This window comes from Grampus griseus (genome assembly GCF_964374135.1).
Source record: "Grampus griseus genome assembly, chromosome: 12".
Lineage (NCBI taxonomy): Eukaryota > Metazoa > Chordata > Mammalia > Artiodactyla > Delphinidae > Grampus > Grampus griseus.
Window position 1 is genome coordinate 7,528,848 of NC_139006.1, and position 25,011 is coordinate 7,553,858.

The window sequence follows — 25,011 nt, forward strand, 5'->3', positions numbered from 1 at the left end:
TCTGAGCTGAGTTTGGGAAGGTGAATTGGAAAGGCAGAGAAAATACGGAGGCAACGGAAAAACAGGCAGCGGGCACAGGAGGTCAAAGGTATGGGACGTGGACTATTGCTTGAAAACTGCAGAAACAGTAAAGGAGAAAGAAGGCTGGTGGTGGAGGGAGGTAAAACCGAAGAGGTGAGCAGAGGTGAACTCTGAAGGCGGACTTGACCGTGACCACTGGGCTGCAGGACGCAGGAGAGTATCAGGCTGGACGACCCAGCATCAGGTTTACGTGCACAGAGGATTAGGTGAAATGGTAAAAACACTAAAACGACCAGCTGGTAGACAATGCATCGGCTAATTATAGGTCACCCTTCTCTAGTCGTTTGAGTAGAAATGTTTAAGGACTTTCCTCCAATATCATTGAGTGGATAGAGGCAAGGAAGAGGATGGTTAAGAGCACAGGCTCTGGTTTGAATCCCAGCTCTGACCCTTAAAAATTAGGGGCAAGTTGTGGAGAAACTGGAACCTTCATATATTGCTGGCAGGAATGTAAAGTGGTGCAGCTACTTTGGAAAACAGTCTGGCAGTTCCTCAAATGGTTAAATATAGTTACCATATGATCCAGCAATTCTACCTCTAGGTCTACATCCAAGAGGAATGAAACAGATGTCTACACAGAAACTGATACACAAATGTTCATAATAGCCAAAAAGTAGAGACAACCCAACTGACAACTGATGGATGAATAGACAAAATGTGGTCTGTGGATACAATGGAATACTATTCAGCCATTAAAAGGAATGAAGAACTGACACAGGCTACACCATGGATGAACCTTGAAAACATGATGCTAAGACGCAAGACACCAAAAGTCACATATTACATGATTCCATTTACATGAAATGTCCAGAACAGACAAATCCATACAGACAGAAAGTAGACTGGTGTTGCCAGGGGTGGAGCAGTGGGGGATCAGTGGGGAAAGGATGTGAATGGGGAGTGACTGCTAATGGGTTTGGGGTATCTTTTGGGGGGTAATGAAAATGTTCTTGAATTAAATAGTGATGATGGTTACACAACTTTGTGAATATAGTAAAAAACCACTGAAAATGGTAAATGTTATGGTATATGAATTATACCTTAATTTAAATTATAAATAAGCAAAAGAAAAAAAAGTCAAGCTAGTCAACCCCTCTGGGCCTCAGGTCCCTCACTGGTAAAATAGGGATAATGACAGTATTTACCCCACAAGACTGTAGTGAGCACTAAATAAGTTAATATATATAAAGCACTCAGAACGGTTCCTGGCACATAGTAGGAGCTATATAACTGCTACCTAGTACTGTCAAAATTTCTAACAATTTCATAAAATTAATATCTTTTTCTTCTGATTGAAAACATTTTACACATTCATTGTGAAAATTTTCAAGTATTGAGACATGAAGTAGAAAATCTACCCATAACTCTACATGGCTGCACCCTTTATCCCAAGATAATCATGGGTAATAGTTTGGTGTATGCGACTCGAGGATTTCTTTTATATATATTCTAGCCCATATAATTATAATTTCAGATGAAAATATATAAGCCACATAAATATAATTTTAGATGAAAATATATTCATGCATATTTGGCAATTTGCTGTATCTCATATTATGCCTTGGAGATATTTCCGTGTTACTATGCAGAGAGCTATCATCTCTTTTTTCTCTTTTTCCTTTTCTAAAAGCAGCATCATGTTTCAGTGTACTGACGAGCCATCATTTAACTAATTCCCTATTAATGGACATTTGGATTGTTTCCATTTTTAAAAATATTTTCAAACAAGACATCCTTTTACTTATGTCTTGGCATCCTGTGTGAGTACTTCCGTGGGCTACATTCCTAGAAGTCAGAAGACAGGCTACAATTTAATGGAGGGTAACAAACTGCTGTCCCCACACCCCCCCAACCCCGTCCGCCAACAGCCGGTTGGTTCCCTTACACCCTTGCCAACGCCGGGCGCTATCCATCATTTTTATCTTTGCTAATCTGATTTGTGAAAAATGATGTCTTGTTTTCATTTGCATCTTTGATGTACTGGTGAGCATCTGCTCATAGGTTTTATTGGCCTTTGTCTGTGAACTGCCTCTTCACGTTCTTCCAAATGCTTTTAAATGCATTTTTTAATCATTTTGGATGTATCATCAAAAGGCAATTCCTTCCCAATTAAGTTGTGGTTACAGGGCTTTATTGTTCCTACAACTTAAAAGATGCTTTATGCAAAGGTGTTTTACTTTGGAACTATGAGAATGTTTAACTACATAGAGGTGGTAGTTGCACAACATTGTGAATGGACTAAATACCAGTGATTTGTTCACTTTAAAATGGTTGGTTTTATGTTATGTGAATTTCACCTCAATAAACTATTTTTTTAAGAAATATGCTTTATACTAATTTCCAATTGATCTTCAACAGCAGAAACTCCTAACTTCATGGCTCTAAATGGAAGCACTAATTCGAAAAGATATACACATCCCTATGTTCATTGCAGCTTTACTTACAATAGCTAATATATGGAAGAAACCTACCTGTCCATCAAAAGATGAATGGATAAAGAAGATACACAATGGAATAAAAATCCTGTCATTTGTGACAGCATGGATGGACCTAGAGGGTATTATGCTAAGTGAAATAAGTCAGACAGAGAAAGACAAATACTGTATGACTTCACTTATATGTGGAAACTAAAAAACAAAACGAATGAACAAATGTAACAAAATAGAAACAGAATTACAGATACAGAGAACAAACTGGTGGCTGCCTGAGGGGAGGAGGCATGGGGGGAGGAAAGAAATAGGTGAGGGAGATTAAGTGGTACAAACTTTCAGTTACAAAATAAGTGAGTCACAGGTATGAAATGTACAGCGTGGAGAATATAGTCAATAACTACGTAATACCTTCGTACAGTGACATATTGTAGTGATCATGTTGAAATGAATGGAAGTATGCATAAATATACAGAATCACTATGTTGTGTAACGAGAACTAATATAGTGTCATAGGTCAATTATACTTCAGAAACAAAGAAACTCATAGAAAAAGAGATCAGACTTGTGGTTACCAGAAGGGAGGGGTTGGGGGAAGGGGGAACCGGATGAAGGCAGGCAAAAGACACAAACTTCCAGTTACAGGATAAATAAGTCCTAGGGATGTGATGTACCACATGGTAAATAGAGGGAACCCTGCTGTGTGTCACACATGAAAACTGTTAAGAGAGTAAATCCTAAGAGTTCTCATCTCACAGAAAAAAATGTTTTTCTAGGGACCTCCCCGGTGGTCCAGTGGTTGAGAACCCATCTTGTAAGGCAAGGGACGCGGGTTCGAGCCCTGGTCGGGGGACTAACATCTCACATGCCGCACGGGGCAACTAAAACCACGCACCAGAACTAGAGAGGAGCCCGCGTGCCGCAACTAAGACCCGACGCAGCCAAAAATTAAGATAAATAAATAATAAATTTTTAAAAACAGAACTGTTATAAAAAGTTATACAAAAAAAAGTTTTTCTATTTCTTTAATTTTGTACCCATAGGAGCTGGTGGATGTTCACTAAACATACTGTGATATCACTTCACAATGTATGTAAGTCAAATCATTATGCTGTATACCTTCAACTTATATAGTGCTGTATGTCAATTATATCTCAATAAAACTGGAAGAAAAAAATAATAGCAACAAAAAATGCAATGGATGGAAACATTTAAACAAACAAACAAAAAAGGGGCTTCCCTGGTGGCGCAGTGGTTGAGAGTCCTCCTGCCGATGCAGGGGACACGGGTTCGTGCCCTGGTCTGGGAAGATCCCACATGCCGCGGAGAGGCTGGGCCCGTGAGCCATGGCCGCTGAGCCTGAGCGTCCGGAGCCTGTGCTCCGCAACGGGAGAGGCCACATCAGTGAGAGGCCCGCGTACCGCAAAAAAAAAAAAAAAAAAAAAGGAAAGAAATTTGCTTTATGCTAACTTCCCCTTGATCTTCAGTGGCAGAAGCTCCTCACCGCTTGGCTCTGTGGCTGTTACTAACTGTTAGCAGCAACTCCAAGCCTGGGCCGCTCCATCCCGCATCCCCCAGACACCTGCTCAGCCAACGCAGAGGTTCTCAGAACTGGGCACATCTGTGGGATATTCTTTGTCCAAAAAGTTTGTGTCCGTTAAAGATGATGTACAAAGACTCTGAAATCTTCCTAAAACTCCTTTTTACATATTTCTTTCAAATGTCTCCTTCCCAGTGTTTTAACAGTTAAAAAAAATAATTGTGCTGGATTTCTCTCTTGTCCCTGCCACATTAAACAGCATTTTTCAGTCATTTTTCCTTGGGCCCTTCTAAAAAGGGTTATTGGGGGGGGGAAAAAAAAGATCCTGGCCTTTTGAGGACCTATCTTATTTGAGATACATTTCCAAAAAAAGGTCCTCCTCAAGCATGGGGCCAGCTGCTGGTGGTGTTTTTCGACTTCCGCCTCCTCGGTGGGGTCACTAAAGCATTCTCACCTCCAGTTTCTCCTGACTCTGCTCTTCCCAGCCATACCCACGAGGCAGCCAAACCACAGGCAGAAAGAGGCTGCCTGCCAGGGCTGACTAGCTAGGATTCCAAAGCCAGGGCTGCAGCAGGGCCCAGTGATGCCCAGGAGACGACAAAGTCACAGCTTGGTTCAAGGGTCAAGTCCTGCCCTGACCAGCAGCTTGACCTGAGGCAAGTTTTATCACCTCTCTGATCCCCAGTGACACAATCCTTTGCAGGGTTATTGCAGATGAAACGGGATGACAAATGCAGGGCCCCGACACAGGGATCGTGCACCATAATCAGTGCTGATCACGAGAGGCAAAGCCTGGACCCACAGCCCTAGCAGCACAAGAGGCCAGCCATAGATGCAGACCTACTTCGGGATGGAGGAACCACTGCTCTAGGATGCTAAGCTTTGGATGCCCTGGGCTTGGTCCTTTGACCGCTTCTCCATCTACCGTTCCCCTCTGGAATCTTCTCTCATCTCATGGCTTTAAACCACCAGGTGTGCTGACCTCAAACATGGGTCTCCAGCCCAGCTTCTAACATGAACTCCACTTCCCCAATAAAATGCAAATTTCATGGTGACAGAAACATTGTTTTGTTTTCATCTCCATCTTCAGCACCTAGAACAGCACCTGGCTCAGGTAGGGGCCCAGTAAATAGTTGCTGAGAGAATAAAGAATGCTATTAGTTGAACTTAAAACTCCTTTAAGAATGAAGAATAAGAAAAATTAAACAACTGGTAGTATTCAGGTGAAACTATCTGTCGTTTTTTAACATCTTTATTGAAGTATAATTGCTTTACAATGGTGTGTTAGTTTCTGCTTTATAACAAAGTGAATCAGCTATACGCATACATACTGTCCCCATATCTCCTTCCTCTTGTGTCTCCCTCCCACCCTCCCTATTCCACCCCTCTAGGTGGTCACAAAGCACCGAGCTGATCTCCCTGTGCTATGCGGCTGCTTCCCACTAGCTATCTATTTTACATTTGGTAGTGTATATATGTCCACGCCACTTTCTCACTTTGTCCCAGCTCACCCTTCCCCCTCCCCATGTCCTCAAGTCCATTCTGAAACTATCTGTTTTTACCCACGAGGGAAGAACAGAAGATTTTATCACACATCAGCAACTTCTCCGGAGCCTCGGGGTCCAGTTCCTTCCCTGAGCCTCAGGCACTGAGCTCTGGGTACCTTATCCCTGTGCAGTGCTGGGCTCAGAAACAAGGGCTCTGGGTTTGAATCCTGACTCTGGCACTTCCTAACCATGTGACCTTTGGTGAGAACTTCCCCCCTTATCTGTGCCTCAGTTTCCTCCTCTGCAAAGGGAGGAGGGTTGTGATGGTAGCCAAGCTGCTTGCAGGTCCTTAAGGTGGGACTTGAAATAAGCCAGGCGCTGAGAAACTGATTTACGTGCCATTAGCGGGAAGCTCCCGTGCTTACCTGCACATTTTTGTGGTTGAATTGAAAAGCTTCACTTTGTAGCCACTGTTGCAAATGAGCAGGAAGAGCTCCTTGGTAAGTGGCGGGTACCAGACCATACAGGTGGGGTAGCTGCCCTGGTCGGTTCGCTGAATGTCCAGGACTTCCAGGTGGTCTTTGTAGCTCTTGAGTAGATTATACTCGATCTACAGAGAAGCCCAGATGAATACGCATGAGGACTGAGGTGAACAAAGTCAGTCAACAGTCCTCTTCTGCGGAGAGACAGCATCAGGCCTTCTAGGAGAAGACTTGCCCAAACTTCTAATAAGCTACCAATACGGAGTATCCATTACGAGCAAGATGATGCCATTTAATACTCACGACTCCCCAGCAAAGCAGTACTGTTGTGCCCATTTTGCAGATGAGAAAACAGATGTTCAGAGAGGTTCAGTGGTTTCCCCAAGGTCACACAGCTAAGAAGTGGGAGGATGAGAATTCAAATCTAGGTCCAACTAACTCCAAAACCTGAACTCTTACAGTTATGTTGTACTGCTTCACTTATCATTATCTTGGGAACTTTTTGAGGGTAGGAACTAATTCATATCTAAATCTCAGCACTTGACAGTCATAAATTAGCAGCCTGCTGAATTTCACACATATGTAGGCTTTGGTGGCCAGACCAGCATGGATGGACAGAAGGAAGGGTGGATAGAATAAAGGAAGTAAAGGGGGGAGGGAAGGAAGGAAGTTAAGATGGATGCACAGATAGATCGATTGATTTTGAATCTTTTGGCTCGATCATGTAATATTGCATTTGCCGCTGTCTCTACCTTTCCCTCTGATATTCTCTGAGTTGTCACATTGAGGTAAAAGCCTGGCCCTGTCCCCTAGACACACAGAAAGTGTAAGTGTTGGCTTCGAAACATACACTGAGAGGCGAGGGTGGCTGAGCTGTCGGTGCTGTGGGGAGTACCTCCACCCCGCCGTCAACGTGCCACTTCCCAGGAGCCTCCTTACTCAGGACACAGGTCCCTGTGTGGTGTCAGAGCCGTGTGAAGGCCAAGTGCCAACTCAGAAAGGTTTTCGCTACTTTGTCATACATTCATTTTCTCAAACAAACACAAGTACTGTGGGTCTGGTTCTGTGCCAGAAGCCAGGGAGGTAACGAGAACGAGACGTGGTCCTGGTGACCAGGCAAAGGAAAATGAAACAGCTCACCAAGAGTCTGTCTCTCCCGAGGCTCAGCAGTCTCGGCTCATTGCTGTCCAGATGAACCCCGAACAGGACACTTCGAATGCTCTTGCGATGAGAACGAAGTCTTGCCAAATACTCCCAGACCCTTCGTCCATTTTTGACTCTCACCACGTAAACGGCCACAGTGAAACTTACATCCTGAATATGAGCGAAAGAGCAGAAGTTGCTCCTTTTTAGATTTTGTTAACTTAAGAATCATCACTATGTTTTTCATACTAACTTTGCTTTTAGAAATTTTATGCAAAAGGAAAACCTTTGTCTATTGGAGCAAGTAGTAAAATAATGCCCGTTTTGCAGATGAGAAAATCAAGGTTCAAAGTAGGTAGGTGGGGGCAGGGAGAGACGGTATTTGTCTGACACTATGGTCTTACTCTCCTTGCTGGTCCCCATCTCATTCTCTGTTGGAAACTGAAACCCTGACTCTTTCTGCCTCTGTCCTCCCTTCTCTTTATCCGGCTACACAAAATTTTAAAAGGTACGATTAAAAAATATATACATGATGGCTGAGAGTGACAGGGGTCGGGGAGAGGGCGGGAGCAGCCTGAAGCGACCTGGGGCGCCTGAGTCAGTGTGCTGCTGGGAAGCGTGTAAGGGACAGAGGTTCAAGTGAAGCCGGCTGCTTCCCCGCACCCCACCCCATCCCCCAAGAGAACTGGCATGAAGGGAGAGGTTGGGGGGGGTCCCAGAAAAATCTTTACTGAGATTAAGAGCCCTATTCACAGAGGGAAGGACCAGAATCCGAAATGCTCGGTGGAAGACTCCGCTTAAATGAGAATGTCATCTCGTCAACAATCAAAGGGAAAGATAAAACCCTGGATGCAGAGAAAGGGTTCCGAAAAACCAACAAACCAAAATGAGCTGTCAGAGTAGCAGAATCCAAGTCTGGAAGTTCTGAGGCCCTGGTCTTGTTTTCAGGCAGAAGTCCCCCCACTTCCCCCACCCCTTTCTCCTTTTATAACAGCTTTATTGAGATATAATTCACCTCCCACACAATTCACCCACTGGAAGTGTACAGTTCAATGGGCTTGAGTATATTCACAGAGCTGTGCATCCATCATCACAGTTTTAGAACACTTTCATCACCTCCAAAAGAAATCTGTACCCTCTAGCAGCTACTCCCCATCCCCCCTAACTCCCAGCCCCTCCCCCTTGTGGCTTTAAATAAGGTTGCTGAGCCCCTGGACGGCACTCAGTGAAAATACTCACAGCGGTCGCCATATACTGGGAGTCATGGGAGAAGCTGACGTGAGTCACACTGGTTCTGGAATATTTGAAAGGCTCTGGGGTTTCACTTTCTAAGGACATTGCATCAAGAATGTAAACGGTCCCTTCTGTGAAGCCAGCTCCGAGGAGAGCTCCTGAAATCACAAGCCAGGGAACAATGGTCGAAAAGGACTTCATTCACTCAAGAAACATCGACTCCACACCAGACCTTGTTCTACGTGCCAAGGAGACAGCAATGAACACGACAGACAAGGTCCTGAGAAGGAGAAGTAAACTGGAAAGCATGGCATCGTGGGATGACACCAGGCGGTACGGAGCTCTGCAGCGTCCAGGGGGAGAAGGCGTCCCATCTGGCCTGGTGCGGGGAGAGGGTCAAGGTAACCTTCCTGGAGCTGTGACAGCCAAGGGATTAGCCATTTGGATCTGTTTTCAGTTTAAAACCTAAGACAGGCTGACAAAATGAAAATACCTTCGGGGTTGTAGGTCAGACTCTGGACTCCAAGCCCCTTCTCAAAGATCCTGCTGAAGAGGTATTTTTTCTGTTCATAATCCCACACTTTGATCATCCCACAGAAACTCCCGATGGCAATGAGGGGTTGGTACGGGTGGCAGGAGATGGCACAAATGGCATCCTTGGGCTCTACAAATAACTTCTCAAGTTTGGTCCCATCTGCTGTTAAGTGGTACACTGACGCATCCGACGTTCCAATGATAAAATTCCTGTTTGCCAAGGAGAGACCCAACAGCATCAGTGTTTGCAGGGAATGGGGCACGCCAGCTATTCTGCTGCTAATTGCACATGAAACGCCTCTGTCGTCTGTAATTTAGTGACATTATTAACCCAACATCTCCAAAAATATACCACCAATACCCAACAGCCTCCATTTGCAAGTGAAAAAGCCCACATTTCTACATGTAAATTGAGTCATTAAGTATGCAGATGGACAGTCAGTTGTACAATTAGCTAATCTGCACATGCAAATATTCATTTGTGTATGCAAATATGGAGTTTGGTGCACACATACAGATGTGCCTGCAAATACCACAAGGGTAATTAAGCAGACTCACAGATAATTCTATCTTGAAATGTTATGGCTATTAACTATCAAATCCCTTTAACTGTAGTGCTAGGACAAACTCAGCTTCGAGAAAGGAGACCAACCTACAGCGAAGGACTCCAGAGGCAACAGAGATTAGAGCCCTTTCCAGCTTCCCACCACTAGACATTCTTAACAGGAGAATGATGCTTCACTTAAAAAATCGATTGTGATCAGCCAAGGAGATCCGTCTGCAAGGCAGGTAAAGGACTGACTAGGGAGGCCAGTACCCTCGAGTTCACATCCCAGGAATAGGAAGAAGATCCCACTGTACACAAACTAAAAGAAAACATCACTTTTTGACCATGCAAATGATGAGATTCATTAACAACTCACCTTACAATAAAAAGGTCACCTTTTAAAGTGTAGTCTGGAGGATAGTTTGTATTTTCAGTCGGAGGAGTTGCCGGGGTCTTTGAGAAGGACAGGCTTCTTATGGAGCTCAGTTTGAAGTGGCTGTACCAGTTCACAATGGACAGGGTGTGATCGTAGAACTTGATGTTACCCCGAATGTCACCTGTGACAACATAGCTGAAATGGAGAATAACGTCGGTTTGTTAAATAATGGTAATGAGTACCATCTATTGAACACCTAATTATATGTCAGCCCCTGGACTCCGGGCATTGTAAAAACTTTCACTTAATACTGCCCTGGGCTTCCCTGGTGGTGCAGTGGTTAAGAATCCACCTGCCAACGCAGGGGACACGGGTTCAAGCCCTCTTCTGGGAAGATCCCACATGCTGCTGAGAAACTAAGCCCATGTGCCACAACTACTGAACCTGCGCTCTAGAGAGGCCGCAAGCCACAACTACTGAAGCCCGCGTGCCTGGAGCCTGTGCTCCACAACAAGAGAAGCCGCTGCAGTGAGAGGTCCGCGCACCACAATGAAGAGTAGCCCCCACTCGCCGCAGCTAGAGAAAGCCCGCACGCAGCAGCGAAGACCCAACACAGCCAAAAATAAAAACAAATAAATAAATTTATTAAAAAAAAAATATTGCCCTATGTGGCTGATTTTACTGTCATCCCAGTTCACATCTAGGAAACTTAAGGCTCAAGGCCTCAGATTGCCAGATTTAGCAAATAAAAATGCAGGATACCCAGTTAAATTTGAATTTCAGATGAACAATGAGTAAATTTTTAGAATAAGTATGTCCCATATATTGCATGGTCCCAAATGCAGTTGCCCCATGCAACATTTGGGACGTACATAAACCTGGCAACCCTATCAGGGCCACGTGGCTAGGCTATGCAGGGATCCAGGTGTATCTTATGCAAAGTCCATGCTCTCTGCTCTCCTCTTCCCTGCCCCGCAAGATCAGCCCCATGCAATGGCAGTGGGCAGTGATTTACATCCTCTGCCGTAAGACTACAGATGACAACAGAGTCCGTCAACCATTCCTCTGAAATCACGCAGGCTGGCAACGAGATACAGGAGGACACTGCTGTGAGAGCAATCGATTGTAAAACCCTGTCCAGTCACCACAGCCAAAGGCAGTGCTGCGTGACAAAACAGCTTTTATTTCCAGTCCTCAGAGCCATCCCAAATGAGCTTGTTTTTTTTTTAAAGCCTCTGACATAATTCTAATCATGGGGGGCGGGGGGAGGTGTGGGATGAATTTTCTCTTATATACGCAAAGTGATTAAATGAGGTTTCTGATTAATAAGCAAGGCAGGTGGGCCGAGTAATTGGCGAGAATGTCATTCACAGCCCTCTGCTGGACAGAAATGGCAAAACAAGCCAAGTGTTTTCTGAGACCTTTTCCAGCAAGGGCTCTGGGGTCCTGGCTGGGTTTTATTTAACATGGAGAAAAGGAAACCCAGGCCTGGTCTTCCCTGGGTCCTAACCCCCAACAATTAAAAGTTGATTGCATCATCAACTGCAATTCTACTACCGTCTTTTCTCATCAAGTGAGTGAAGATGACGATTTGCATTTGTCTTTGTAAAGCCACGCCAGGACCTCACTGTTCCTCTGTATTAAAAGAAAGGGTCAAGAAAGCAATGGGCTTCTGGGAAGCAGATGGCACAGTGACTCCAACCATGTGGGCAGGGTTCTTGTCACGAGGCAATCGTCTCCAGCACACTGATAATGGCTGTTTTACCTAGAGCTCCCCTGTACCAGATGACATGCTAAGAGTTTTACAAGGCTTGGGAATTCCCTGGCGGTCCAGTGGTTAGGACTCAGAGCTTTCACTGCCGGGGCCAGGGTTCAATCCCTGGTCGGGGAAATAAGATTCCGTAAGCCATCCTCACAAAGTCACTCTGGAGGGACAGTATTGTTATGCCTACTTTACAGATGGAAGACTGGAGGCTCAGCACATTTAAGTCCCTTGTCCAAGGTCACTTGGCAAGGAAGGGATGCATCTGGCAATGTGAACCCCTTTATGACTGAGGCTAAGGCATAAGGCTTAGATCATCTATGTGCTCCCGCAGCCTCTCAAAATCAAAGAGTTAGGGAACTTTATAAAGTTATGTTGTGGTTCATCTTTTCATGATGGGTAAATGTTATTCTGTAATCAGAAAAAAATATATAGCTATTTATGTCCTTTTCTTAAATTTAAAGTATAGGCAAAATAAGTCTAATTAGGTCAGAAGAAAAAAAATTAGTTACTTTTTGTTTCACCAACACAAAAGGACTGTTAAAAGTAATACATGCCTGGGACTTCCCTGGTGGTGCAGCGGTTAAGAAGCCACCTGCCAGTACAGGGGACACAGGTTCGAGCCCTGGTCCGGGAAGATCCCACATGCCGCAGAGCAACTAAGCCCGTGCACCACAACTACTGAGCCTGCGCTCTACAGCTCACGAGCCACAACTACTGAAGCCCGCATGCCATGACTACTGAAGGCCATGTGCTCTAGAGCCCATGCTCTGTAACAAGAGAAGCCACCGCAATGAAAAGCCTGTGCACCGCAATGAAGAGTAGCCCCCTCTCGCTGCAACTAGAGAAAGCTTGTGCGCAGCAGCAAAGACCCAACGCAGCCAAAAATAAAATAAATAAATAAAATATTAAATTACTATAAAAAAAAGTAATACATGCCCATGATTTTTTTTTAAAAAAAGCAAACCAATCAGTACAAATGAGACTATAAAAAGAAGTAAATCCACCCCCATCCTTGATCCTAGCTCTCAGTTCTTTTCCTCAGAGGCAGCCAGTGTTTCCAGTTAATTGGCTCTCCCCAGAAACAATCCATGCATATACAACATACGCGTATACCTCCAAAAGGGTTTTAAAATAATTTTATAATCATCTATAGCTACTTTTTAATTAATTAAGTACCTGTCAACTGTAGTAAGCACAGTGATACCCTCCTTCTGCAAATGAACCAGTTTACAAGGTGTGATGTGGGGAAAGCCCAAAGAGGTGGAGGCAGACCGTGGTGGGCGGTAAATGTCCCAGACAACCAGCTTCCCTTCCATTGTCGCCGACAGTATTTGGGTTAAATTCAAATGAAAGACTGACTGGCTAAATTTTCCCACGAGCTTGTTGAATGTCTGCATTTCAAGAGACAGGTTATGAGTTACCTTTGGTAGTAAATATAAAACAAAACATTTATCAACACGACGTTTTACAATGTTTTACCTAAATACAGTAGGAAAAAAATAAAGTAAAAAAGAAAAAATCATTTAAAAAAACCCTCCCCCATGGATTGCCATGATCAGGCAGTTCTGAACCTCTGAAGGTTTGCTAAGAGCAAGTGAAGGGTTATATACTGGCTTAATTAAACTGTTTGCTTAAAGCAAATGAAGGAGTGATTAATCATCGTTTATACCTGTTCAACTTCTCTTACTGAGGTTTCAGAGACTGATAAAGAAACTAATGTTTGTCGTGGACAAAGCATGCTCCAGCTGTAAAACATTATAAAACAATTCTCTCAGTTTATTTTTGATCATAAATTATTTTCCCATCAGTGGAAATTTAAGTGCTGTACATAGAAATGCCCCAAGACTTCTTATTAAATGTGTGCTACGTAGGATAAGGCACTAGGCCATCTTTCTTAGACAGTGTCTTAGAAATGAAGCATAGAAAGAACCCAGAGCACTGAGTGAACCCTCAGTGAATGTTTACTGAATGAATACATGAAGGAAACTCGGCGATCTGTCATATGATACAGTAAGTCTGCTGCCTGACTCTCTACTTAGGCAGAGAAGATCCTAAGGTGGACCTCTTTGACTTGAACACAAGAGGGTCAGTAGAAGCACAACTGGTCAAGCAAGGACATCATATTCTTTCTAAGAACAGCCCTGTTTCAACACGAGGCATTTTTATCATTTCAAACTGCAGCCGATCCTCATTCTTTGTGGATTCGGTATTTGTGAATTTACTTACTTTCTGATATTTATTTGTAGCCCCCAAGTCAATCCTCGTGGCATTTTCACAATCATTTGCAGATGTGTGCATGTGCCAAGTGGTGAAAAACGTGACATTCCCAGCTGAGGTCAAACAAGGCAACTCTGTGCCTTCTTGTTTCAGCTCTCAAACGAGAGACAAGTGTCCTTTTCCTAGCCTGTTTAATGTGATGTTCTAAATTTTTTTGGTGCTTTTTTTTTGTGTGTGTGTGGTACACGGGCCTCTCACTGTTGCGGCCTCTCCCGCTGCAGAGCACAGGCTCAGGATGCGCAGGCTCAGCGGCCATGGTTCACGTGCCCAGCCGGCATGTGGGATCTTCCCGGACCGGGGCACGAACCCGTGTCCCCTGTATCGGCAGGCGGACTACCAACTACTGCGCCACCAGGGAAGCCCTTTCTGGTGCTTTTTGTTGGTGATTTTGGTATTTAAATTGGCTCTTGACTATGGTACTGAAATGCTGTCTAGTGCTCCTAAGCCCAAGAAGGCTGTGACGTGCCTTACAGAGAATACACCTGTGTTAGATAAGCCTCATTCAGACAGGAGTTCTATCTAGTGAGTCCAACATTAAGGAACCAACATTATATATTAAATATGGTGTCTTTAAACAGAAACATACATAAAACAAGGTCACGTATCTGTCAGTCGGTGAAAGTACTGTGACCCTAGGCTGGCAGGAGCCTATTCCTGTATCTCTCCTAGGAGCAATGATTCAGCATCCGCTAATTCAGGTCTACAGAGACCTTACAGAACATAACTGCTGCAAATAATGAGAACTGACTGTATTTTTTTTTTTGATACTTTGATGTATGAAAAGCAAAGTTTGCAGACAGGATAATCTTGCCTTGTGTCCATCGTCTTTTGGCATGCCCTCTTGAAAAATAAAGTTTTATTGGTCAAACCAAAGGTGAAGAAGGGAAGCAGAAAAATCATTGTCAGCTGCACAGTGAGAGCAGGTTATGTGAGTATCAAAAGCAGAAACTGCTGCAGGAGACAGGACTGGAGGTCCACCTCAGGTGCAATCACTCAAGGAAAGCAGGAACGATAAAACGTTCCCCCCAACACCTGGCTCACCGCCTTTCTACTGGCTCTGAAACATCTAAATACCCAACATCATCTTTTAAAAATGGTCCTATCGGGCTTCCCTGGTGGCGCAGTGGTTGAGAGTCCACCTGCCGATGCAGGGGACACGGGTTCATGCCCCGGTCCGGGAGGATCCCACATGCCGCAGAGCTGCTGGGCCCGTGAGCCATGGCCGCTGGGCCTGCGTGTCTGGAGCCTGTGCTCTGCAACGGGAGAGGCCCCCACGGTGAGAGGCCCATGTACCGCAAAAAAAAAAAAAAAAAAAGGTCCTATCTATCTATCTATCCATCCATTGACTTATTTTTGGCCCTGCGTCTTTCAGGATCTTAGTTCCCCCACCAGGGTTGGAACCCATGCTGCCTGCATTGGGAGCACCCAGTCTTAACCACTGGACCGCCAGGGAAGTGCACCCAGTATCATTTTTATTGCTCTGAAAACTGAGCAGCTTAAAGGGATCCACTCATGTTCAACTGCTTTACTTATTTCACCCCAAATTAACTTTCATCTTTTGTCATGTGCACACATACATTATAAAAATCATCACTTTCTTGGGTATTTTCTCATGGTAGTAAACTTCCTTTGCCATTTATTTATTTATCTATTTTTAAAATATTTATTTGGCTGTGCTGGTTTTTAGTTGCGGCCCGAGGGATCTTTGCTGCCGCCTGTAGGATCTTCAACTGCGGCATGCAAACTCAGCTGCGGCATGCAGGATCTAGTTCCCTGACCAGGGATCGAACCCAGGTCCCCTGAATTGGGAGTGCAGAGTCTTAGCCACTGGACCACCAGGGAAGTCCCTGCCATTTATTTTTATCCGTATTATTTTGAACAATCCGTCCATTATTTTAAACTGGCCATTCAGTATGGTAAAGGACCTAAGTAAAAATTTCAAATTATTTTGCAATATAAAGATACATACAAAGAGAAGCCCAAAATGACTAAGCTGACACACACATATTTATTCTCCACAGTCAGACGTAAGAAAAAGCACAACAGGCATACTCACTTTTTCTGTTAAAAGTGGGGCACTGTGAACAAGTATATCTCCCTCTTCATACTGATAAGCACAGAAAAAAAAAATCACTACTAAAAAAAGACTTGGTTTCCAAAAGAAGAGCTACATAACAGCAAAAATCAAAACAAATGCATCTGAACAGCGTCAGAGCTTTGCAATTTCTACAGGTAGGATAACCTGCTGTCTCTAGGGACATCTAGAAACATTCTGAAAAAAAAGTAAATACATAAAAAACGCCACAAATGATTGTGATTAAGTGGTAGTTAATGCAAATCTGAATTCTACATTTATAAGGCTTTGAAGCTATAATTAATACCTGAAGGAATGAATATCACTGAAAATCAGCAATTCAAAGCGTTTTTGTTTAGCGTTTTTTTTATTGAGGAAAATTCACTTAATATAAAATTAACCATTAATCCTTTTAAAGTGTAAAATTTAGTGCCATTTAGTACATTAACAATACTGTGCAACCATCATTCCCTCTAGTTCCAGGACACTTTCGTCAGCCCAAAAGGAAGCCCTCTATCCATTAAGCAGTCACCTCCCATCCCCCCCAGCCCCTGACAACCACCATTCTGATTTCTGTCTCTATGAATTTACCTATTCTGGACAGTTCATATCAATGGAATTATAGAGTATGTGGCTTTTTGTGTCTGGCTTCTTTCGTTCAGCATAATGTTCTAAAGGTTCACCCACGGTATGGCAGGCGTCTGTACTTCATTGCTTTTAATGGCTCAATAATATTCCATATATGGATAGACCACATTTGGTTTATCCATTCATTAGTTGATGGGCATTTGATTTGTTTCTATCTTTTGATTATTGTGAATAATGCTGCTGCTATGAACATTTGTGCATAAGTATTTGTTTGAACACCTGTTTTCAATTCTTTGGGGTATATACCTAGAAACTGGTGGGTCATATGGTAATTTTATGTTTAACTTTTGATATTTTTTTAATCTCATGATTTTTCCCTGTGTCAGTATACATATGACCAATCTGTTTGTTAATTCCTTTTTGAAAGGGAATAAAGTCCAAGATCTTGAAAAACCCTTGATCTTGAATATATTTTAGACCTTAAATATATTCACATAAATATTTGCCACATTACTTTAAAAACTTAAATGAAATTTAAATTATCTGCTTCTGATTTAATATGCTAATTTCCAATGGGACTAAAATAAATGCTATAATTAAATCAAAACATTTTAATATATGTTTATTGCTTTCTAAGTAGATACTATATTGTTACATTACCAAAAGATCTGTACTTAAAGAATAAACACATACTTGTTTATACATTTAAAACAAATGAAAATATTTCTACTTACCCACTTATAATATATTGCTTGTGTTTTACTATTGCTCACCAATTCTTTATTATTTGTTGGATTAAAAGTAAGGTAGCTCTGAAATATAAAGTATGAAAATATGTTACATTATAATACATTTTCTGTTTCTCTATGGTTAAGCTGAATGTTAAAGTTAAATTATTTTATTTTATTTTATTTTATTTTTTTTTGCAGTACAAGGGCCTCTCACTGTTGTGGCCTCTCCTGTTGCGGAGCACAGGCTCCAGACGCGCAGGCTCAGTGGCCATGGCTCACAGGCCCAGCCGCTCCGCGGCATGTGGGATCTTCCCAGACTGGGGCACGAACCCGTGTCCCCTGCATCGGCAGGCAGATTCTCAACCACTGCACCACCAGGGAAGCCCTAAATAATATCTTTAATTAAATAACTGAGTAGGAATATAAAACAGAAAAGACATGGGGGATTTCCCTGATGGTCCAGTGGTTAAGACTCCACACTTCCACTGCAGGGAGCACAGGTTCAGTCCCTGGTCAGGGAACTAAGATCCCACATGCCTCGTGGCATGGTCAAAATAACAAAAACAAACAAACAAAACAAAAAAATGAGAAAAAAAAAGACATGGCATTTTGTAAGCAATAGGAATATAATTTAAATACTGAGTGTTAAAATTAATGGTCTCAAACGTGTTTCCTTTCTTATTTAGTCTTATTTATTATAATTCATCATCTATAAATTGGAGCAAGCAAAAGTAAACTAGTATATTCACCAATAACCTTTATTTTGTGTCCTTTTGGACAAAGACTGCTGTGTATTCATTTCTAAATTTAACAGGGCCACAAGGGAACTTGGAATGAATGCAAAATATTGGAAGGGGGTTCTGATTCCTGCCAAGATGGTGTGTAGCATGGGTTGCCTGGCTCCCTCCCCAAAAATCAACCCTGCAGACACTATAGAAGTGAAGGAAACCTGAAATGCAGAAACTAAGTAACAAGTGAGAAATCCCTGGGGAGACAAGGCATAAGTCTTGAAATGATATATGCATGGGAGGCGGGCAGCTGCAGCCTGACATGGAGGGCTGCAGGAGACAGATGAGAGATGGGTTGGAGAAATGCTTCATTTGTTTTTTAAAGATTTTTTTGGATGTGGACCATTTTTAAAGTCTTTATTGAATTTCTTACAATATTGCTTCTGTTTTACATTCTGGTTTGTTGGCACTGAGGCATGTGGGATCTTAGCTCCCCAACCAGGTACCAAACCCGCCCTCCCTGCATTGGAAGGTGAAGTCTTAACCACTGGACTGCCAGGTAAGTCCCAAGAAATATTTTATTTTCTTTGATTTTTTTTTTCATCTTTATTGGAGTATAATTGCTTTACAATGTTCTGTTAGTTTCTGCTGTATAACAAAGTGAATCAACGATATGCATACTTATATCCCCATATCCCCTCCCTCTTGCGTCTCCCTCCCACCCTCCCTATCCCACCCCTCTAGGTGGTCACAAAGCACCAAGCTCATCTCCCTGTGCGATGCAGCTACTTCCCACTAGCTATCTATTTTACATTTGGTAGTGTATATATGTCCATGCCACTCTCTCACTTCGTCCCAGCTTACCCTTCCCACTCCCCGTGTCCTCAAGTCCATTCTCTACATCTGCGTCTTTATTCCTGTCCTGCCCCTAGGTTCTTCAGAACCATTTTTTTTAATCCATATATATATGTTAGCATATGGTATTTGCTTTCTGAGAAATGCTTTTTAAGTTCCATTCCTGCCTCTCCCACCCCATGTCCTATTCCTTGCCTATTGACTGCTGCTTCATTTCAGGAATGTAAACTACCAATGCCAATGTCAGATGATCAATTTCAGGACAACACAAAGGCCTGGGTGGGGTGAAGAACTGGTGAAAGCAAGTGCATGGATCAGGACTCACAAAGGCTGAAAATCAGCCTCAAATCACCTCAATCTCTGATTGGACCGAGGCGACCACTTTGCCAAAGGCCTCTAAGAAGCGAAAGTAAGTCTTCCTTGGAGTAAGTTATTATCAACCTGAGCCTCAAATTATTCCTATGCTTTTTAAAGCACAACATCTAGCATTCAATGAAAAACAACCAGGCATAGGCAAGAGACATGTCCAAATGACTGAAAAACAAGGGAGAAAAGTAATCTACAGAAAGAGACCCCCAGGAGATCCAGGTTTTTTATGGCTGAGTAGTATTCCATTATATATATGTACCACATCTTCTTTATCCATTCATCTGTTGATGGACACTTAGGTTGCTTCCATATCTTGGTAATTGTAAATAATGCTGCTACGAACACTGGGGTGTATGTATCTTTTTGAATTAGTGTTTTTGTTTTTTTTCAGATATATATCCAGGAGTGGAATTGCTAGGTCATATGGAAGTTCTATTTTTAGTTTTTTGGGAAACCTCCATATTGTTTTCCACAGTGGCTGCACCAAGTTACATTCCCACCAACAGTGCACGAGGGTTCCCTTTTCTCCACATTCTCTCCAATATTTGTTATATTGTGGTCATTCTGATAGGTGTGAGGTGATATCTCACTGGGGTTTTAATTTGCCTTTCCCTGATGATCAGCAATCAGATAACTCTATTTTTTTAAAAAAATCAAGTGGAACTTCTAGATCTGAAAAAAAAATGGTTTAAAAAACACAAAATGGAAATTGAGTTATTTTTAGTGAGGTGGATGGACATAGAGTCTGTCATACAGAGTGAAGTAAGTTAGAAAGAAAAAAACAAATACCGTATGCTAACGCACATATATGGAATCTAGAAAAATGGTACTGATGGACCTAGTGGCAGGGCAGGAGTAAAGATGTAGATGTACACAATGGACTTGACAACACAGAGGGGGAAGGGGAAGCTGGGACATACTGAGAGAGTAGCATCGGCATATATACACTACCAAATGTAAAATAGATAGCTAGTGGGAAGCTGCTGCACAGCACAGGGAGATCAGCTCAGTGCTTTGCGACGACCTAGAGGGGTGGGATAGGGAAGGTGGGAGGGAGGCTCAACAGGGAGGGGATGGGGGATACTAACACAACATTGTAAAGCAATTACACTCCAATAAAGATGTATTAAAAAAAGTGAATAAAGCATAGGGTGGGAGAAAAATAAATAAAAATAAAGAATAAAAAACAAAGGACCTCCCTGGTAGCACAGTGGTTAAGAATCCGCCCGCCAATGAAGGGGACACGGCTTCAAGTCCTGGTCTGGGAAGATCCCACATGCCGTGAAGCAACTAAGCCCGTGCGCCACAACTACTGAGACTGTGCTCTAGAGCCCACGAGCCACAGCTACTGAGCCCGCATGCCACAACTACTGAAGCCCGCGCGCCTAGAGCCCATGCTCTGCAACAAGAGAAGCCACTGCGATGAGAAGCCCATGCACCACAATGCAGAGTAGCCCCCACTCGCCACAACTAGAGAAAGCCCATGCACAGCAACGAAGACCCAATGCAGCCAAAAATAAAATAAAAATAAAAAATAAATAAATTTATTTAAAAAGAAAAGAATCCGCCTGCTAGTGCAGGTTCGAGCCCTGGTCCAGGAAGATCACACATGCCGTGGAGCAACTAAGCGTGTGCACCACAACTACTGAGCCTGCACTCTAGAGCCCACAAGACACAACTACTGAGCCCATGTGCCACAACTACTGAAGCCTGTGCGCCTAGAGCCTGTACTCCGCAACAAGAGAAGCCACCACGATGAGAAGCCCGCGCACCACAACAAAGACTAGCACCCACTCGCTGCAACTAGAGAAAGCCCGCACTCAGCAACGAAGACCCACGGCAGCCCAAAAATAATAATAAAAATAAATAAATAGGGCTTCCCTGGTGGCGCAGCGGTTAAGGATCGCCTGCCAATGCAGGGGACACAGGTTCGAGCCTTGGTCCGGGAAGACCCCACATGCCGCAGAGCAACTAAGCCCGTGCGCCACAACTACTGAGACTTCACTCTAGAGTCCGTGAGCCACAACTACTGAAGCCCGCGTACCTAGAGCCCGTGCTCCACAACAAGAGAAGCCACCGCAATGAGAAGGCCGTGCACTGCAACGAAGAGTGGCCCCCGCTCTCCTCAACTAGAGAAAGCCCATGCACAGCAACAGAGACCTAACGCAGCCAAAAATAAAAATAAATAAAAATTTTAAAAATAAACAATACATCTTTAAAAAAAAATTATGTTGGGTGAAAGAAGCCAGAGCCCTCCACAAAGAGTCTATTTCATAAAATTCATTAAAATATGCAAAGTAACATTAATAAACAGGAGAGTCGATGTTGGGAGATGGATAGAGGGAAGAGATCATACCTTGAAGGCCATAGTGAGGAGTCTGGGTTTTATTCTAAGGACAAGGGAAGGCATTGAAGGATTCTGAGTCAGGGAGTGATATGATATAATCCGTTTTGTTTATTTAAAAAATATTACTCTGGGGCTTCCCTGGTGGCGCAGTGGTTGAGAGTCTGCCTGCTGATGCAGGGGACACGGGTTCGTGCCCCGGTCCGGGAAGATCCCACATGCCGCGGAGCGGCTGGGCCCGTGAGCCATGACCGCTGAGCCTGAGCGTCCGGAGCCTGTGCTCCGCAACAGGAGAGGCCACAACAGTGAGAGGCCCGCGTACCGCAAAAAAAAAAAAAAAAAAAAATCACTCTGACTGCTGTGGGGAGATTGGCAAGGGTGCAGCAGGGTGCAGTAGAGATTAGCTGGGAGGATGCAGAGGTCATGCAGGCAGAGGTGACTGTGGTCTGGACTAGATGGTGGCAGTGCAGACAGGGAGGAGAGGAAGGAGTCCAGCATCGACCTTGGAAATAAATGGTACTTACAGCCATTGGGATGAGATACCCAAGAAGCAAGCATGGCAAGAAGAGGAAGAGGCAGAAGAAGAACTCCCAGAACCAAACCCTGAGGAACGCCAAGATTTAGAAGGTGTAAAATGAAAGAAGAAGCCACAAAGGAACCTGAGAAAGAACGGCCGGGGAGACAGCAGGAGAAGCGTCTTGTGACCCCACTGGGAAGGGTGTGATGAGGGTTCAACAATGTCCGTTTGATTTGGGAACACCAGTGACCGTGATAAGCATAGTTCTGATAGAGCTGTGGGTGGGTGGAGGACAGATGAAAAGAACAGAAATGTCCATCAACAGAGGATGGATAAATAAGTTGTGTGACACTCAAAGAACAAAAAACTGTACAGCAGTGAAAGTGAATAGGAATTACAGCTCAAGAATCGACATCAGTGAATCTCAGAAACAATGCTGAGCAGATGAAGCAATTAGTCTGATTGCAAACATAGAAAGGTCAAGAACAGGTAAAATGAAAGAAGACAGTATTGAAGGATACATACATCACTGGGGAAAAGTATAAAGAAAAGCACAGGCAGGTATAACACAAAATTTGGGATAATGGTTAACTCGGGCGCAAAGCTTGGGATGAGATCGGGGAGGGGAACACAGGGGTTTCTAGGGTTTCGGTAACATTCTATTTCATGATCCAGTGGTGAGCACACAGGTACATTTTATTTCTTCCTTAAAATGTACACATTTTGCATGTATGCCTTATTTAGCAATAAAGTGTAAAGAAGTCAACTATTTCTTGCAAAAAAAAAAAAAAGTAAATGAGACGAGGAAGTAGAGAAAGCAAGTGTGGACAGCACTTCTGAGAAGTTTCCCTGGGAAGAGGGGCAGAGGGCGTAGCTGGAAGGAGACGTGGGGTCGGAGGAGTTCTCTCAGGACCAGTGGTCCTGAAGCGTGTTTATTCTCAGTAGAGGGAGAGTTGACAGCTGCAGGAGAAGGGCCCTGAGGCAGCCAGCGGTGTGGGGGGGATCTAGTGCGCTGGCCCTTCGCCGCAGTCAGAGGGGAAAAGAGAAGATGGCGGGGTTGAAGGTGTGTTGCAGGCTGGGGAGGGAGAACAGGCCCGTGTTTGTATCTGATGGCTTCCATTTTCTCAATGAAACACGGGGTTGGGGGCGGTCACCCGCTGAGCATGGGAAGCAGGGAGTGGGGAGGTGGGACGAGCAGGTGTGAAACTGTCGTCTCTGGAAATGAAAAGTGTCACAGCCGACCAGAGCGGCCAAGCCAGGCCCAGGGCCATCTTGAAATTCGTGACTGAATTGCAAGTAGGATGAATCCGCTGGATTGGGTGCTTCTCCCCAGCTACATTCAGCCCACTGGGGTCCAGGTCCAGAGGAGGCTGAGGGTGGGGCTCACCCAGAGCTGGGGGGGCTTGTGTGGTGCTGTCCAGCAGCACTTCCCGTTGGGGTGGAGGTGTTCTAACACCTGTGCTGCCAACAATGTAGCCACCAGCCGCATGTGGATAATGAGTGGCTGAAATGTGGCTAGTGAAGCCGAGGAAATGAATTTGTACTTTAACTTTAATCAATTTCCATTTTTGTTTGTTTGGGTCACGCCACGCGGCTTGTGGGGATCTTAGTTCCCCAACCAGGGATTGAACCTGAGCTCCCTGCAGTGTAAATGCGGAGTCCCAACCACTGGACCGCCAGGGAATTCCCGAAATTTCAACAGCCATGTGTATTTAGCCAAGTTGCAGTATAGAAATCAGTTGAAGTTCTATACACTAACAATGAACATTCTGAGAAGAAAATGAAGAAAACAATTCCACTTAATAATAGCATCAAGGGGCCTCCCTGGTGGCGCAGTGGTTGAGAGTCCGCCTGCCGATGCAGGGGACGCGGGTTCGTGCCCCGGTCCGGGAAGATCCCACATGCCGCGGAGCGGCTGGGCCCGTGAGCCATGGCCGCTGGGCCTGCGCGTCCGGAGCCTGTGCTCCGCAACGGGAGAGGGCACAGCAGTGAGAGGCCCGCGTACCGCAAAAAAAAAAATAATAATAATAATAATAATAATAGCATCAAAAAAAATACTTAGGAATAAATTTAGCCAAGGAGGTGAAAGATTTGTACGCTGAAAACTACAAAATGCTGCTGCTGCTGAAAGAAATTAAAGAAGACGTAAATAAACAGAAAGACAGGGGCTTCCCTGGTGGCGCAGTTGTCAAGAATCCACCTGCCGGGAGATCAGCTGGGTGCTTTGTGACCGCCTGGAGGTGTGGGATAGGGAGGGTGGGAGGGAGGGAGACGCAAGAGGGAAGAGATATGGGAACACATGTATATGTATAACTGATTCACTTTGATATAAAGCAGGAACTAACACCATTGTAAAGCAATTATACTCCAATAAAGATGTAAAAAAAAAACAAAGAATCCGCCTGCCAATGCAGGGGACACAGATTCAAGCCCTGGTCCGGGAAGACCCCACATGCCACGGAGCAACTAAGCCCGTGCGCCACACCTACTGAAGCCCGTGTGCCTGGAGCCTGTGCTCCGCAACAAGAGAAGCCACCACAATGAGAAGCCCGCGCACCGCAACAAAGAGTCGCCCCCGCTTGCCACAACTAGAGAAAGCCCGCATGCAGCAACAAAGACCCAACACAGCCATAAATAAATAAATAAGTAAAATAAATCTATTAAAAAAGAAACAAATAAAATAAACAGAAAGACATCCATGCTCCTGGACTGGAAGACAATCCTGTTAAGATGACACGACTACCCAAAGCAATCTATAGATTCAATGCAATCTCTATCAAAATCCCCAATGCATTTTTGGTAGCAATAGAAAAACCCATCCTAAATACCCAGGTATGGCTGGTAGCTTTGAGAAGTAAGGAAATTGTGGGGGGCACTTCCCTGGCGGTTCAGTGGTTAGGACTCCGCGCTT

General features: G+C 44.0%; 1 protein-coding gene across 1 annotated transcript in view; it reads right to left on the reverse strand.

The window, feature by feature from the left end:
• CFAP251 (cilia and flagella associated protein 251) overlaps positions 1 to 25,011 on the reverse strand; it is a 66,727-nt gene that overhangs the window by 25,730 nt on the left and 15,986 nt on the right. The window contains exons 7-14 of the mRNA XM_082667503.1: positions 17,291 to 17,368; positions 15,951 to 16,001; positions 12,794 to 13,008; positions 9,853 to 10,047; positions 8,889 to 9,139; positions 8,402 to 8,553; positions 7,160 to 7,333; positions 5,963 to 6,147 (exon numbers count right to left, since the gene is read on the reverse strand). Coding sequence (XP_082523629.1) covers positions 5,963 to 6,147; positions 7,160 to 7,333; positions 8,402 to 8,553; positions 8,889 to 9,139; positions 9,853 to 10,047; positions 12,794 to 13,008; positions 15,951 to 16,001; positions 17,291 to 17,368 — 1,301 coding nt within the window. The remainder of the gene's footprint in view (positions 1 to 5,962; positions 6,148 to 7,159; positions 7,334 to 8,401; positions 8,554 to 8,888; positions 9,140 to 9,852; positions 10,048 to 12,793; positions 13,009 to 15,950; positions 16,002 to 17,290; positions 17,369 to 25,011) is intronic.